At 40.8% G+C, this 15,385-nt stretch overlaps 1 protein-coding gene across 4 annotated transcripts in view; it reads left to right on the top strand.

Annotated features, from left to right (window-relative positions):
* banp (BTG3 associated nuclear protein) overlaps positions 1 to 15,385 on the top strand; it is a 44,728-nt gene that overhangs the window by 998 nt on the left and 28,345 nt on the right. Inside the window, exons 2-10 of one of the 4 annotated variants that reach the window (XM_019894143.1) lie at positions 1,334 to 1,445; positions 3,664 to 3,742; positions 3,828 to 3,940; positions 4,057 to 4,256; positions 4,374 to 4,454; positions 6,227 to 6,399; positions 7,733 to 7,972; positions 10,767 to 10,925; positions 13,878 to 13,999. In XM_019894143.1, the coding sequence (XP_019749702.1) occupies positions 1,410 to 1,445; positions 3,664 to 3,742; positions 3,828 to 3,940; positions 4,057 to 4,256; positions 4,374 to 4,454; positions 6,227 to 6,399; positions 7,733 to 7,972; positions 10,767 to 10,925; positions 13,878 to 13,999 (1,203 nt within the window). In that variant the 5' untranslated portion in view covers positions 1,334 to 1,409. Of the gene's footprint in view, positions 1 to 1,332; positions 1,497 to 3,663; positions 3,743 to 3,827; positions 3,941 to 4,056; positions 4,257 to 4,373; positions 4,455 to 6,226; positions 6,400 to 7,732; positions 7,973 to 10,766; positions 10,926 to 13,877; positions 14,000 to 15,385 lie in introns of those variants that run through there. The other 3 variants (XM_019894146.1, XM_019894144.1, XM_019894145.1) reach the window with 3 other exon arrangements.

Here is a 15,385-nt window from a genome sequence, read left to right as displayed (position 1 = left end):
TCAAAAAACAAGCTTGGTTTTGATCAAAGCAAAAGAGACTGCATCAGAATAGCATCCTTCAAATGTGAAAACAAAATCATCGTTTGTATTTCAACACTGCGACGTGCAGTGAAAGCTAAAAAATGCTCATGTCATCGTTGGGTCAGGGGCGTCAAAAAAGATGCATTGACAGAGTCAGTAGTGACTGAATACAAAATTCAGATTTAACACTAAATAAAGGTACGAAGTTCAGATAAAATAAACGGGAAATGTATCATTTATCCTTTGGGTGTTTGTGGAATTTACCGTGTTCCACGATCAACACTTGCGCATATCACGAGGTATTTTTGTGTGCAAACAAATTAAACACGTTAGTCATGTTGCAGTAGTGCATTATATTGCCTTCCTGTGTGAAGTTTACATGTTTTCTCCGGGTACTTTGGTTTCCTCCCACGTTCCAAAAACGCATGGCAAGTTAATGGAACACTAAATTGTCCCGAAGTGTGATTGTGAGCACGAATTGTTGTCTATGTGTGCCCTGCCATTGGCTGGCAACCAGTTCATGTTGTACCCTGCCGACTGCCCAAAGACAGCTGGGATAGACTCCAGCATGTCCGCGACCCTTGTGAGGATAAGCGGATCAGATAATGGACGGATAAATGTTACAGGGTGTCACGGTGGTTGACTTGTTTACACATCCACCGCACAGTGGGGAGTTTGTGTGTTTGAATCTAGCTTTCCTATGTGACATTTGCATGTTCTCCCCGGGTAGTCGTTTCCTCATTTCATTTTTCCACATTCCAAAATACACACATGGTAGGTAAATTGAGCAATCTCAATTGGTCTTAGGCGTAATTGTGAGTGTTGTTGGTTGGTAGTCAATGTGTGCCCTGCGGTTGGGTGGCAACCAGTTTAGGGTGTTCTGGAGCCTATCCCAACTGAAGCCAGTTGGGATAGGCTCCGGCACGCCCGTAACCCTCATGAGGATAAGCGGTTCAAATATTGCATGGGCTGATGAATGTTACCACAGAGATGTAAATGTTCATGTATGTCTAGCCTTTATATTAAAACAATTATTGTATGAGATGTCAATAAAAGATGGATTGCAAACCCCAAACTTCAAAATGTGAGTGAGGGGCAGACAATAAACCAGCACATCAAAGAGTTGCTGTGTCGTTTCCTTTGATTGCGTGAGAGATGTGCCAGGAGAAATTGAGCTTCACCGTACAATGGGCTTGACCAAAGTGCCCAAACTATCATAGTATATTCCTGGCAGAGATGAGCATCGCAATGCTGGCGTAACCTCCCGGCTCACTGCGACCTGGTTCGTGTGATTTCCCTCCCTCTTCCCCAGGCTCAAAGGGGTCATTAAAGGATCCTGGTTTGAAGAAATGGATGACATCATGATGGCCCTGATGATGTAGCTGCAGATGAGCCTGCAAGAATCTTCCCATGAGACCGTGAAGGTGTGGTAGAGAAGGATGAGAAAGTGCATTCGGTTCCAAGCAGGTCACTTTGTAAGGGAAAACTTGTATTTTGGATTTGTAATGCATCTTTTGTGACACCAGTCTGGACTCCTGGACGTTTTCTCATGCAACTCATACTTACTATGATCCCTTACTGGGAAATTCCACGCACGCTATGGTCTTAGGTTGCACACCACATAGAGAAGCAGATCATACACACATGCAGGTAGTCATATTGAGCAAAAAGTCCACTCAGTTAGTGGGAGTCAGGTCACTGCATTTTTTAAAGGCACTTGAACATCACATCACCAACAACTACAGTACAGTAGTTTCTTTAATTTGTTTGCAGCGGGACTAGCCCTGTGACCTGCTTGTTTCAAACACTTAAGTTCTTATAAATGAGCTGCTACAGTTATACAAGACAATAAAAGTATGATTTTTAATTTTTTTTTTTACCCTGCATTTCATAGGTGGATCTTTATTCTCTCAGTAGGAAGATGTCCACACGACCATAGTTCATGTGCACTATCATAAAAAAATATCGAAATGTTCAACGGTTCACTATATTGTAGTCCAAATGTTTGGAAGCGCAGATTTTTTTCTTGGTGGAAATGCACTGTAATTGTCAATCCCTCCGTTTTATGAAGCCATTCTCAATTGGTCCAAAGGTGAGTGAGCAGGAGCTTTTACAAACTGATTGTGATATTTGAAGTTCAAGGACACTGAATTGGTCACCATTCAATTACAGGTTACATGTCGACGCACACAATTAAGTCATTTACTCCTGAGGGCATCAATGAACTTAACATGCATGTTTTTGGAATGTAGCAAGAAGGCAGAGTACCTGGAAAAAGCCACCTGTCTGCATAATTCTATAATACTGTCTCCTGGTGGCCAAAGTGGTCCCACGAGACGGAGCAGCTCAATAAATTAAATTGTAGCATTATGGTAAATCCTGCTGAAGAAACTGTTGTTTAGACCCCATTTAGTTGCGTTATTACACATTTTTTTAAAATAAAGCACATTATCACAGAGCTACACATTTTTTTTTAATAAAGCAAAATACTACAGAGTGATTTTCCTTATTTAAAAAAAATATGGGGGGATGGGGGGCACAGGGCGGTACAGATTAATATAATTTCCATTCATACAAATTAAAATAAAGGTTTGAGATTGCAGTGTTTTGGGTTACGAGTGTACGACTGGTCATGGAATAAATTAAATTTGTAGCTCAAGACACCACTGTGTCTTAATTTCATGCTATCTAATGAAAAGCATGGGTCGTCTTCACAATTAGTGAGTTATTCAAAAGTATATTTTTCTGTGTTTGGAAAAAAAATGGAGGAGATACTTTTGATGGTCAATGGGGATCATTTGTATCAAACCTTATTCCAAGGTCCAAATTGCATATTTCAAATACAAGCTTGTTGCATCAAAATGATTGTTGCGCATTGCAAAAGCACAGCAAATAACTTTTGCTAAAAAAGAATGTTCCTTTGATGACGAGCATAATTGCAGCCGCCAGTAGACAACAGCACTGAATATCATAATCAGACACCTCTTTTACACAAGAGATCTTGCAAAATTGCAGGAGGAGAGCCATATCGGAATCATTCATCCACATGGGCCCTTAATAAGAAAGACTAAGAAAACCTTTATTTTTCTCACAATGGAGAAATGCGCAAAAACATTTTTTAATTGTTAATACGTACAGAATTCAGCAAACCGGGTTAGGGATGCAGCTGCATCTGCTTTCACACAGAGACACCGCATCAATCATCCATCCATCCATTTTCTAATCCGCTTATCCTCACGGGGGTCGCGGGCGGGCTGCAAACTATCCCAGCTGTCTTGAGGCAGTAGGCGGGGTACACCCTGAACTGGTTGTCAACCAGTCAGATAACCCTAAGATGCATGAAAACCTCAGCATTGGGTGTCACGCAGTATGAAATGCTTGCAGAATTGTTGACTTATCTGCAACAATATTGGACACATTTATCCAGTTTATCTCCTTTAATTGTCATCCACTTCCATGGAAACTTTCAAACATCTAACTTGATTTCTAAAATTTAGCCACCATGCGCATAGAGTATGGAACTTTGAAATCGAATCAGTCATTTTATCTTAAATGTCCTGCTGTTATTTAAGTATAGTAAAGGGTGCTTTTCAGAGGGTAGTCCAAGTTGTCTGTTAAAAAGCTTATTTCATCTTACTCTAGCTCCGAGCTATGTCCGAAGAGGAATTGGAAGAAATTGTACAAATAACAGTGGAGGACTTTAACTTAGCGGGCCAAACAGGTAAGAGTTATTGAATGCGATGCGAAAAGACATTGACGTTCCTTTGACCTGTGCTTGTCAGTCAAATGTGTCTTTAACGTCATAGAAAACATGCTGGACAATCAAGGCCAAAATGAGGCGAGTCCTCAGAAGAAAAAGAGGAAATTCAGCAACAGCCAAGAGAACAGCAGCAACAACCAGGACATAGGCTATATTAAGGTATTTAAGCTGTTGTACAAAGGACACAGTTCCAAACCCTCTTTTTACTGCCGACTTTATTTTTTTTACATTTGGGAACCGCTGCTACATCTGTGTTGGAACAACCTTCTTCTCAGAACCTGATGGTCTCCTTCACTGCATCAGTCAGCCAAAGATTGGAAGGCATTGAATCTAAGCTGCAGGCTCTGGATGCCACATGTAAGGCTCTTGCACAAAAGCTGGACAGCATGGTGCCTTGTGCCAAGAATTCCATCCAAGTTCCTATGGTTGCTGGGTCACCCCAGGGTGCCACTCAGACTTGGAACAAAGTGCGATGGTAAGCATCATGGGTTCGCGGAACGCACACTAATATAATTTGAGTTCGGGCCTCTTCATATTAGTTGGAGATTTCCAATGTATCAACTTAACTCTGGTTTCTTCACTTTGCTTATAGTGTTGTTCCACAAACAAATGTGATTGTGAGCAGTGAGTCCATGAAGCAGGAAGATCCTTCGCTAGAAAACCTGCTGAGCAAGTGAGTAGCTTGTCGTCCTACGCTGGTAGTACCATAATTTGACGAGAATAACGCGGGTATGGACACCACGACACTTACCGAAAGCCTGGCTTAACTTTGTGAAACAAAATGAAGAGTAGCCTCTGTGCAACACTTACAGTAAGATGATATTGACGTGTAGAGGTTAACAAAGTGCCGTGTTTGACAAGCTCGGTGCTCCCTCCCACTCTGAGCATCAGACTAGAGCATGCTGAATTTCAGTGTCATAATCGGGTGAGTTAAGCAATAAAATATGTCCACTGACACATCGAACAACTAAACAGGGGGTTAGCTTAAATGCAAATAACCAGCTAAGATTAGTGTCAGTATTTTCCAAAGCAAGCGAGTGAGTGAGTGCTCTCATCAGCAATAATGGAGAGAATTGGGCCCACAACAGCCATCTTGTGAACACACACAATATCTGCTGCTAATTTGAATTGGGTTGTTAAGTAGTTGTGCTTTTCTGTATCAAACGGCAGGTTTACCTATCAGTTGGAGCTCAGGAACATTAATTAATACTTATTTACACTCCAGTGTGAAGTTATTTTCATCAGATTTTCAAAAATAAAGCTCTTTAGTGAAAGTGAAAAATTATTAACTTGAAAATTCAATTTCAGAGGTCTGAAGTATTATTATTGGTTAAAAATAATGTGTGAGAATAACAGTATTAATGGAAATGCAATTTGTCGACACGTTTAAATGAGTTCATGCAAAAATCACCAGTCAGCTTCTCTATTTCAACCAGGATTGTCCAAAGTTTTTTTTCCAAGGTACATGCAAGGAAAAGAGGCAAGAGCTGCCTTCACAGCTTTCATTTAACACTAAACCAATCCATCAGTGCAAGTAAAGATATGTGAAGCTATACTGTATTGTTAAAAGAAAAAAACCAAAAACACTTTAACTGACAAAGCAAAACGTCAATGATTTTTCAAGATTATGGGGTGGCCAGTCTCCCTATAGAGTGATGTCTGATTGGTTGAGAACAAGGACGTGGGAAATGAGAAAAAACTTCTTCTCTTCTTTTGCCTTGCCTCACAGCGTTGAAGGAAATACCCTAGTACGATGAAGACAAATGACACAGGCCCTGTCAAATGTTATTTTAGTCTGTACAGCAAGTCGTTAAAAACGGGTGGTCGTGGTTTAGACTTGGGACACCCCTGATTTAAACCATGCACACTTTTTTTGACCCTGCCCCTTGAAGAATTCATCCATCCATCGATTTTCCGATCCGCTTTATCCTCACAAGGGTCACAGTGGGTGCTGGAGCCTATCCCAGCCGTCTTCGGGCAGTAGGCAGGGGACACTGAACCGGTTGCCAGCCAATCGCGGGGCACACAGAGTCGAACAACCACCCACGCTCACACTCACACCTAGGGACAATTTTGAGTGTTCAATCAGCCTTCCATGCATGTTTTGGGAATGAGGGAGGAAACCTGAGTACCCGGAGAAAACCCACACAGGCCCGGGGAGAACAAGCAAACTCCACATCGGGAGGCCGGAGCTGGAATTGAAGCCGGCACCACTGCGCTAACAACTGGACCAACAGGCCGCCCTCCCTTGAAGAATTTAAATCAATAATTCCAGAATCGAAACAAAGAACCGGAATCGTTTAAATCTAAACGTTGCCCTACCGAAGTGTGGATAAATTGTATCGTAACCTGAATGGATGGATAGTTACAGTGGGCTCTGTACAGCTATAGTTTGTATTCCCACGTGTCTGACCTACCTCACTAAAGATGTGTATCTATATGTAGCACGGTGGCTAAGAGGCGCCAAAACACAATCTTGGTGAAGGTGCCAGGCCCTGAGGAGAGTCAGGAGGAAGTGGAGAGCGGCTCTGAGGCGAGTGACACGGTTTCCAATGGTGGCCATCCCAACAATGCGCAAAATGGCCAAAATGTGACACTCATCACACTCAACTCAGAGGGTAAGATGTCGCAGCTTCGCCAAGGACACATACATGTAAAATACTGCACAGTATTAAGCAGGATGATTATTTTCACACGGTCATTAATAAACTTTGTGTGACACTCTTGGTCTTAGAAATGTGCTGGTTTCAGTCGTCACAAATCAACACTGGAGCAACTTTTGTTTTACTATGTTCTGTTTTTGCTCTCAGGTAATAGTGACAGATGGTTGGCTAAAGATACTACCGACAAACTATATCACACTGGGCTACATTTCATTACAGTGTGTACTTGTAATGGCGTCTGTGTCAAGTCTTATTAAGAGCACCATAATATCAAACCAGAAAAAGTTCAGATGGTTTATTGAATAAAAATCCATGTCAACTCTGTATTGTTGTATTTTATTGAGGTATAAGTTATCTTTGCCAAAGGCATTGCCACTGACCAAAGGAGGCTCCATTCAATCACAGTCCTTGGCCTTTGGGGTGGTTGGCAATAGCCAAGATGATCTTTTTCATTTTTATTTTGGACTACGTTGCTTCCATTTCTTCCAAAAAAATGCCTGAGTTATGGATTAGTTTCACGACCAAACAAGTTTCCACTGTGAGATGACCAGATGTCTCACAGGCTGGGAAGTAGTCGACAGGATGTCTGGGCTCAGTCGTGTTTTACCTGGCATTTGTGGATGTAACTACTTATTGGAGTTAGAGTTAACATTTTGCCAAAGTAACCATGAGCCCATGTCGTTATATCAGCTGGGGATGAATGATGTGTTTTTGACACAGCATCATCTTAGAGAGTGGCTATCGCAGATGTTCATTTTCACATGGGGTCCTTGCTTTTTACACACTGGAACTTCACCAGATTACTTTAATGTTATTAATCACTTGAGGGTGGAATATACAAATACATTCCCGTCTCACGTTGAAGAAGACAAAATGTTTTCAAGAACTTCACAAGGACATTTTTGCTTGGGTAAAATTAAGATCGTTGATAAAACTTGTTCTCGCGGCTCTTTATTTGTAATTTGCTTTTGTATTACAGAAAAGTATCATTTTTGAAAAAGTAATTCTTAGTTTGCCTTCGCTCTTTTATGCTGTAGTTGCTTGCTTGTTTTTACTGTGAGTTTCACACTTTTCAAGACTCACGAGCTGAAATTCCACTTCTCTTTTTACGCCATATGGGGGAGCTGTTGGATTACATAATTTATGTCACATGTTCTTAGCAGTGTGGGATCAGCGAAGCAGTTTTTCAATGTTAATGTTAAAGTGGGTTGATAACCATTTTCCACAATGAATAATGATCTTAGGGGTGCTTGTGGAGAGCTCTGACTTTTTTATTTGTGCTTTTCAGAAGACTACCCAGGGGGCACATGGTTAGGTGATGACAGTAACCCAGAGGTGCGTGTTCGTTGTCCAGTCTCGCCAGCCGACATGCTCCATATATCGTCCAACTGCCGCACGGCAGAAAAAATGGCTCTCACACTGCTGGACTACCTTTTCCATCGGGAGGTCCAGGCCATGTCCAACCTCTCTGGACAGGGCAAACATGGCAAGAAGCAGCTGGATCCGCTCATGATTTATGGCATTCGCTGTGAGTCTTGCCACTTGCTTGATTTTTGTGCATTTTTGGAAGATGTCCTGGTGCTACTATTCAATGACTTCACTCTGACCCATGAGTCAGTGCAGTGTTTTTCCATACACCACCAGTGCATGATTTGTGTAGAGCTGATTGTATATCAAAGTAATGCACATAAATCTTCACTCAGCCAAGGATTATTAGATCCTTACCCCCTCGAATCAGTAAATGAACTCCATGAGAACTTCCCAAATTTCACCCTCCCGCCATTACAAAGCAGCATTGAATTGAACACAGAAACAGGCTGCACTCTCTATTCCCATGGTGAGCTACAACAACATGCACTCATCATTGCACACAAGCATTAATGTGCAACACATTTTATAACATACCAGACTCTAAATGACAAGCACATGTCTGGAAGAATGATCTAAAAAGAGTCACGTTCAAGTCACTGAGCTCTTTTATTCCTGTTTGAATCCTGTAGCGCCATACTGTATTTTGCACATGTGTATGGAGTGCATACCCGATTCGTGCGAGGGTACAATGGTATGCAGGAACGAGAGCAGAGCCAATTGAGTGGCTCACTCGGCCTTCCTAAAAAAAAAAAAAAAAAGAGAGAGAGAGAGAGAGAGAGAAAGGAATGAGAGCGCACCTGCTCCTCCTGTCTGAACTGGTGCCACCGGATGTGAAAGGGCTCCTTTTTCCCCCACATGACATTTATGCAGATAACCTTCAGTTTGACTGGGCTATGCATTTATGTAGATTTGAGATGTAAATCCTGTCACAGACAGCTCATTAGGTCAGCCACCAACAGCGGCAGTTTCATATTTACTTGTTTTCCTGAGGGAAGGATGTTTCATAGGACTGCAGTAACACTTGAAGGTGAAGGTGTAGACAAAATCAGTAATTCCTTCTGTTTTTATTAAATCGCTCCTTTGGATTATTGAACACTTTTAGGAAATTTTAAGAGTTTGTCCATTTTAATGCACTTTGTTTGTGATGCTGCATCAAAGTTGGCATCCGCGGTCTTCTGATTGTTATATTTGTGGATATCTGTGTAAAGTTACGTCACGATACCAAAATTTTGACCTTGATATACTATACTTTCATAAAATACTTCAAAACCGGTATAGCAAAAACTTAAAACATGAGTAAAAAGCCGTTAAATAATAGCTGACAGCTAAATAACTTCATTTAAAAAAATATTAATTCAAACAATTACATCAAGGCTATTAATAAGAATATTTTTGAAAAAAAATTACAAATACATGTAGAATATTTTTAAAAACCTTTAAGCAATTGAAGAGAAAACGTGTAACATTTTTATACATATATATATATCCAGAGCTGTACAAAAGTCTTAGGGCGCCAAAAGATTTCTTGTTTATTATAGCCTTCGGGAGGGATAAAACCTCATTGAATATTTAACTTTTGACATCCCAACCACTGGAATGGCAGATGGAAGCCAAGCGATTTGATTGGGTACTGGAACATATGTGACCAGATGGACCATTGATTGTAGTCAAGTCAAATAGGAAAGTGTCATATTCCGTATTTGGCAGCAGGTGGCAGGCTTTCATTCTGCTGCCTGCACACCTGCTGTCCATTTGTGTATGATTTCACCTGCTATATCTAAGCACTCCGGCTGTCGTCTCATTGCCGGAGTATTGCTTGCCGTGCCACTGCTATTGCCCATGCTCGTACACTGTATTCGATTGTTGCTGGCTACTCGTTCGTCATCCCATTGGGGATTAGTCTGAAGATACTCTTATCCTAGTATATTGTCTTATCCTTTTCCTTGCCCTTTTTTCGCAAGCGTTTTGTTTTTCGCATTTCATTATTTCCTGGTTCTCGTTCTGACCAGCGTTTTCTGTTTTCCATTAGACGGAGTTTTTTTCGTTTGTAATAAATATTATTTTGAGACAATAGCCTTGTCAGTGTCTGCTACTTCGGGATCCACTTATTCTCGTTCGCACTGTTGCGTACGAAGCAGTTCCTTTCCCTGCCTTGTACGCAAACGTGACAGAAAGTGATTTCACTCCATCATTCTTCTCAGCTTGTATAGCTTGATTCAAAGCTCCACGGGTTTAGATATTGGTACTTATTAACATTTAATGCATTGGTAGACTTTTTATGACTTTCCAATTTCTGACTGCTTTGAAATGCACCTTGTGCATGCGAGTGATGATGAGACAAACACTGTATTGACTTTCACGCATCTTCCTGGTACATGGCATGAGTGATCAAAGTGATCAGCACGCTATTGCTTTAAGATAGCGATCGCGTGATAATTGGAGACCCCACTGGCCATATACATATTGTGTTTTTGGAATTAAATAGATAAGCGTGCAGTTTACATTGCCAAAATACACCCAGCGGGTCAGAATGTGCTTGAGTTAGAATGGGAGCGAGTGAGGAAGCTGGCTCAAAGTGCGCACATCGACCTTTATAAAACGTAAATCGTGATACTGAAGTTAGATGGCCATTAATAAGGCAAAATACACATCCAGACTCGGATATGCATGTACTTACTGTTTATTTATCCGGGAAGGATTTAACCTGATGCGTGTCAGAGATGGGCTTCCGCCTTCTGTGCACGGCTGACGCGCTGTATGCTGCCTCCATTGAGTAGCTGGACAAAGAGTTGAAGCACCTTGATGATGATGATGATCTCGTGTTATTTTTGTCCCCATAAAATTTACGATACTGGGACTGGTACTTGGTGCAACACTACTGTCAAGAATGATTTATTTTCCTTGTATTTACCGGTATGTATCCCCCCCCCACCCCCTCTGCTTTTCCACAGGCCACTTATTCCACAAATTTGGGATCTCAGAGTCAGACTGGTATCGCATCAAGCAAAGCATTGACTCGAAGTGTCGCACTGCCTGGAGACGCAAGCAGCGTGGTCAGAGTTTGGCTGTCAAGAGCTTCTCCAAACGCACGCCTCGTGGTTCAGGCTCAGGTAATGTCTATACACCACATTGGTTTTGTCCTGCATGAAAACAGGAATTTGTGAGTGATGGTGACGTAAAGATGTCATTGTTAAATGACACCTCACACCAAAATGAATTGGCACAAAATCCTTTGACTTTTGCTGTGTCATTGTACCAAATGGTCTCTAAGGGCCAATATTTTGTCATACCTCATCTATATGCATAATTGCCGAGGACACAATACATGTACCTGTTTTTAATTCATTAATTCTATTGCCAAAAGTGACACATCTAACAATTAAACGGTGTGTCAACTCAAATGCAAATAAGCAGCTAATATTAGCATTTGTAGTTTCCATACAAAACAAGTTGTGTGTTCTCATCTGCAGTAAGAGACACGACCGTGTCCGCAACAGGCACATTGTCAATACACACTGTAGCTTACCTGCTGCTAATCTGAACTTGGTTGCCAAATTGCTCTGCTTTTGTCTACACAGCAGGTTATCCCATCAGTGGGAGCTCGGTGCATACGCATTTACACTCGTGAATTTATTTTCAGGAGGTTTTCAAAAATAAAGGTCTCTCGTGCAAGTTAAAAAACATATCACTAAAAAAAATTCAAGTTAATACGTTTGATTTTAATAGTGGTTAAAAGTAAACCATTCATTTCACACTAAACCAGTGGTGTCAGACTAATTTTTGTTGCGGGCCACATTGTAGTTACAGTTACCCTTGGAGCGCCATTATTACTGTGAATTTTGTGAAACCGTATAAATGTTTAACCACTTCCACATATTACATACACAACAAAGAAAAAAATGATGGATAGCTAGTTTTGAAACCAGAACCCAAGTATAAAGGAAATAATAATAATAAAAAAAAAAAACCAAAACACTTAAAAAAAAAAAAAAAATTACATAAAGGGTCCGTGTGTAGATTTTTAAAAAACTTGTCAATGTGTATTCGTTTTAAAAATCCACTATTAAATTCAGTAATATGCAAAAAAATATGTTCTATCACATCAGCATACCTTTTTTAAAATTATTTATTCATTTATTTATTTTATTTTATTATTATTTTTTTTCATCTCTAATTATAATACATGGGTCACGCCCCGTCTTTCGGAGTGATAGCCTCATTCACTCTTATTCACTCTTGGTTCAGACACTCATAGTGGTTAATTTTATTACTACAAGAAATTATCTTAAAACCACTAAACATTTTCTGAGACGATTTTTTTCAGTATTTATAGCATTTCATTGGTGTGAATTATTTTTCTTCTTCTTCTTCTTATCATTATTATTGTTGTTATTTTTTTTTTCCTTTAAGTGCACTGGAGTCATATGACTTATCCATTCAGGAATGTCAGGTTTCTGGAGAAGTGTTTATATTTTGAGGTCTATCGTTTTGATTACTTGCTCACACTTGTTTGTGTGTGTTAATATCTGGCATACAGGTAAAATATAAATAACCTTATCCACAGATGGCTTGGCTTTTTATAAAAACTCAAAACGATTCATATTTTCAATTGTATGATATGCAAAAACAATGATGCAACAAAATGTCAACACTTATTTTTGCCAGTTCATTTCTGGACGGAGCACTGGATGATGGCTAAAAACATCAAGCTTTTACAGTACTTCTACAGTAATATGCCCCATACATGAATACAAGAATGGATTATGAGGAGCAGTTTTTAATATTTGCTTGAATCACGAGCTGGGTTTTCCATTACAATTTTTTGCAAAATAAAAACAATATTTTTACAATATCGATAAAAGTATACTTGCTTCTTTTGTAGGTGTTTCCATTGAAGAGTGTTTGGCTTCTGAGGTGTAATGCTCATAATGTTCTGTCTTGCGAGATCCTATAATTCTCATAACATCTCAAGACTTGCGATAGGGCGTGAAACCGTTGAGAGGTAAAAGGGTGGGGCCTGAACAGCCTGCGCGGCAGATTCAACCCAGCGGGTTCGGGCTGGGTGCACTTCCCTCACCGCGATGTGCCACGACTGGCTCCGGATCAGGTCAAGGGCCTCAGTCTCCGCTGCACCCATCCGCTCTACAGAACTCCCCTGCCTGGACCTTGCCGCTTCCCCTGGGGCCCCGGGACAGTACTCGCTGCGCCCTACACACGGACAGTGTCCCCCACTCTTGGCACAGCTACCAACTGGTGTGGACTGCTCTCAGGGCACGCTGGCCATGTTTTGCTGCCTTGGCGGAGACTGGCCCACGAGCGGGCGTCAGGGGTCTGCAGCATTGCCAGCGTTGTTTGATCTGCCATCGTTGAGATTGTCTAAATAAGGCTTGGCGGAGTCGCCCAGGAAACCCCCATTCCCTCTGTCTCTCGCTGGTCCTCTGTCGAACCAGCACTTGTTGCTATGGCTGCCGGAGGCGTTGCTGGACAGACAGCATGTTGCTGCTGGAGAGCTGGAATACTGGGTTTCACCCTTTGAATGCGACCAGGCGAGGTCACATGACAAGTGGAAATGTGTTTCCATTACACTTTTGCAATCTCCTGTGATATCGACACGTCTCAAAAATCTGAATTAGAATCAGATTTACTGGCCAAGTATGTAAAACACGCAAGGAATTTACTTCCCGAGTTACAATCCGTCCAGAGGAACATAAACAAAACAATGACCAACAGAGGGAGACAGAGCGGGTGGTTTCGCTGTTAAGTGCCCCGATATCTTAGATGGGAAAGGAAAGCAATAGGAGAGACAGGGGTGCAGCAGGGACCCAGGCCCTTGGGCCTTCCGACCCCGCCATCTTCCCAAACCACCTCATGCATGAATGGAAAACATATTTGCAATATTTAAGACATTGTTTTTTCTGTGTTTACATTACTAGTTTGCTATTGAACAATTTACATTTTGCGCATTTCTGAGGGCAGTGGGAACTCAGCTAGTCTTAATTTCTGACCCACTCACATAAGCACATAAGCAGCATTGTAATTTCAGTGTTTCTGCTTTGGAACAGAGGGATGCCTCTCAGAAGAAGCCACCCACATAGAAGCAGCCACTCAACAGACCCTGCACTACACACTGGCCAATCAGCAAGTCCAGTTCCATCACATTGGAGAGGATGGACAAGTTCAAGTGGTGAGTGTCAGTAATTTGTCCTCCCTTGACCATTCTCTGAATTGGTCATCTTTATGGAAATGTTAAATGTGGTTCATAGTCTTGCATAAGTATTAGTTGTAACATGGTCGAAGGTCTGCCATACTACAAGCACTGCAAGTGAACGCGACTGAAGTGGACCATCTCAAAACAATTACGAGTCTTTGTTGCACTTCAACCGAATAAGCACCTCACATTACCTGGCACAGCGCTTATTCGGTGTGAGTGAGTGAGGGTGTGAGTCTGTATTGCTTTTTTCTCTGAAAACACTGTTATCAGTGCGTGTTTTACGCTAGGATCCCTGCATGAAGTTCATATAGTATGAAATATTTATAATTTTGAGTAATGTTATTTGCTAGTTTTAACAAGACAGACCTGGGTTTTGACCCTGACTTCTGAGGTCTGCACAATAAATGTTCTCAGAATTACATTACAGCAGAGCTTTTTGTTAAAAAAAAAAAAAAAAAAAAAAAATCAATTTAGCTTTGCTTCTAGTCTGTACACAATATGAATTTAAGAAATAAAATCTGTTGATTCTATTCAAAAAAAAAAAAGAAAACCAGTTGTTCATTGATTATATTGTCATATTTTTATGGTTTAATAAAACCCTTGCTTCACTTCCCTGGGATTAACATGCGGGGGTGAAAATGCTCCACAAAGTTAGAAAGTCGCTCATCAAATGAAGTCATTGATTGGCAAACCTTGTCCACAAAGAAAAAAAAAATATTTTGTGCATTGCATTTGGTTACTGATGAAAGCTGCCTTTGTTTCACAATGTTGGACGTTTGGAAGTTCACATTGTTTTTCATTTCGATTCTGTTCAGTGACAGATAAGTTTTGTGCACCGTATTAAGTTACAGATGGAAATTCAATGTTTCTACTTGGTATTTCTGTCAAGCTCCCTAATATCCACCAAAAACCCTTGACGAGACATGCGGCATGCAGTGTTTATGTAGTTCCCCCCACTGCCTTACATCTGCCCTTACTTTCCCATCTGTATTTTTCCTCGACTCTGCAACATTGAGGAATACATACAAGATATTTGATCATTTGCATTGGCTGTCCAATTATAGTTGCATATGTTTTGCTAAGATGGTTTACACCACAACAATGCCGTTACTGAAAGACAAGACACTTTTTTGTGGTTGCTTGCCAATCACATGTGCTTTAAACTAAATCTTGGATTTATGATTTCAAGAAAGCGCAAAACCACACTTTGTTCCACCCTTCTTTGTTCATTCATTCTCTTTCACAAATACATTGATGTTAAGAGTGATCAGGGAGGTATGTGAAAACTAATTGTGTGTGTGTACACAAACACACACACATATATATGTATGTATATATATATATATATATATATATATA

This window comes from Hippocampus comes, unplaced genomic scaffold (genome assembly GCF_001891065.2).
Source record: "Hippocampus comes isolate QL1 unplaced genomic scaffold, H_comes_QL1_v1.1 scaffold104, whole genome shotgun sequence".
Taxonomy (NCBI): Eukaryota; Metazoa; Chordata; class Actinopteri; order Syngnathiformes; family Syngnathidae; genus Hippocampus; species Hippocampus comes.
The sequence above is the reverse complement of the archived record's forward strand: the minus strand, read 5'-3'. Positions and strand labels throughout refer to the sequence as shown.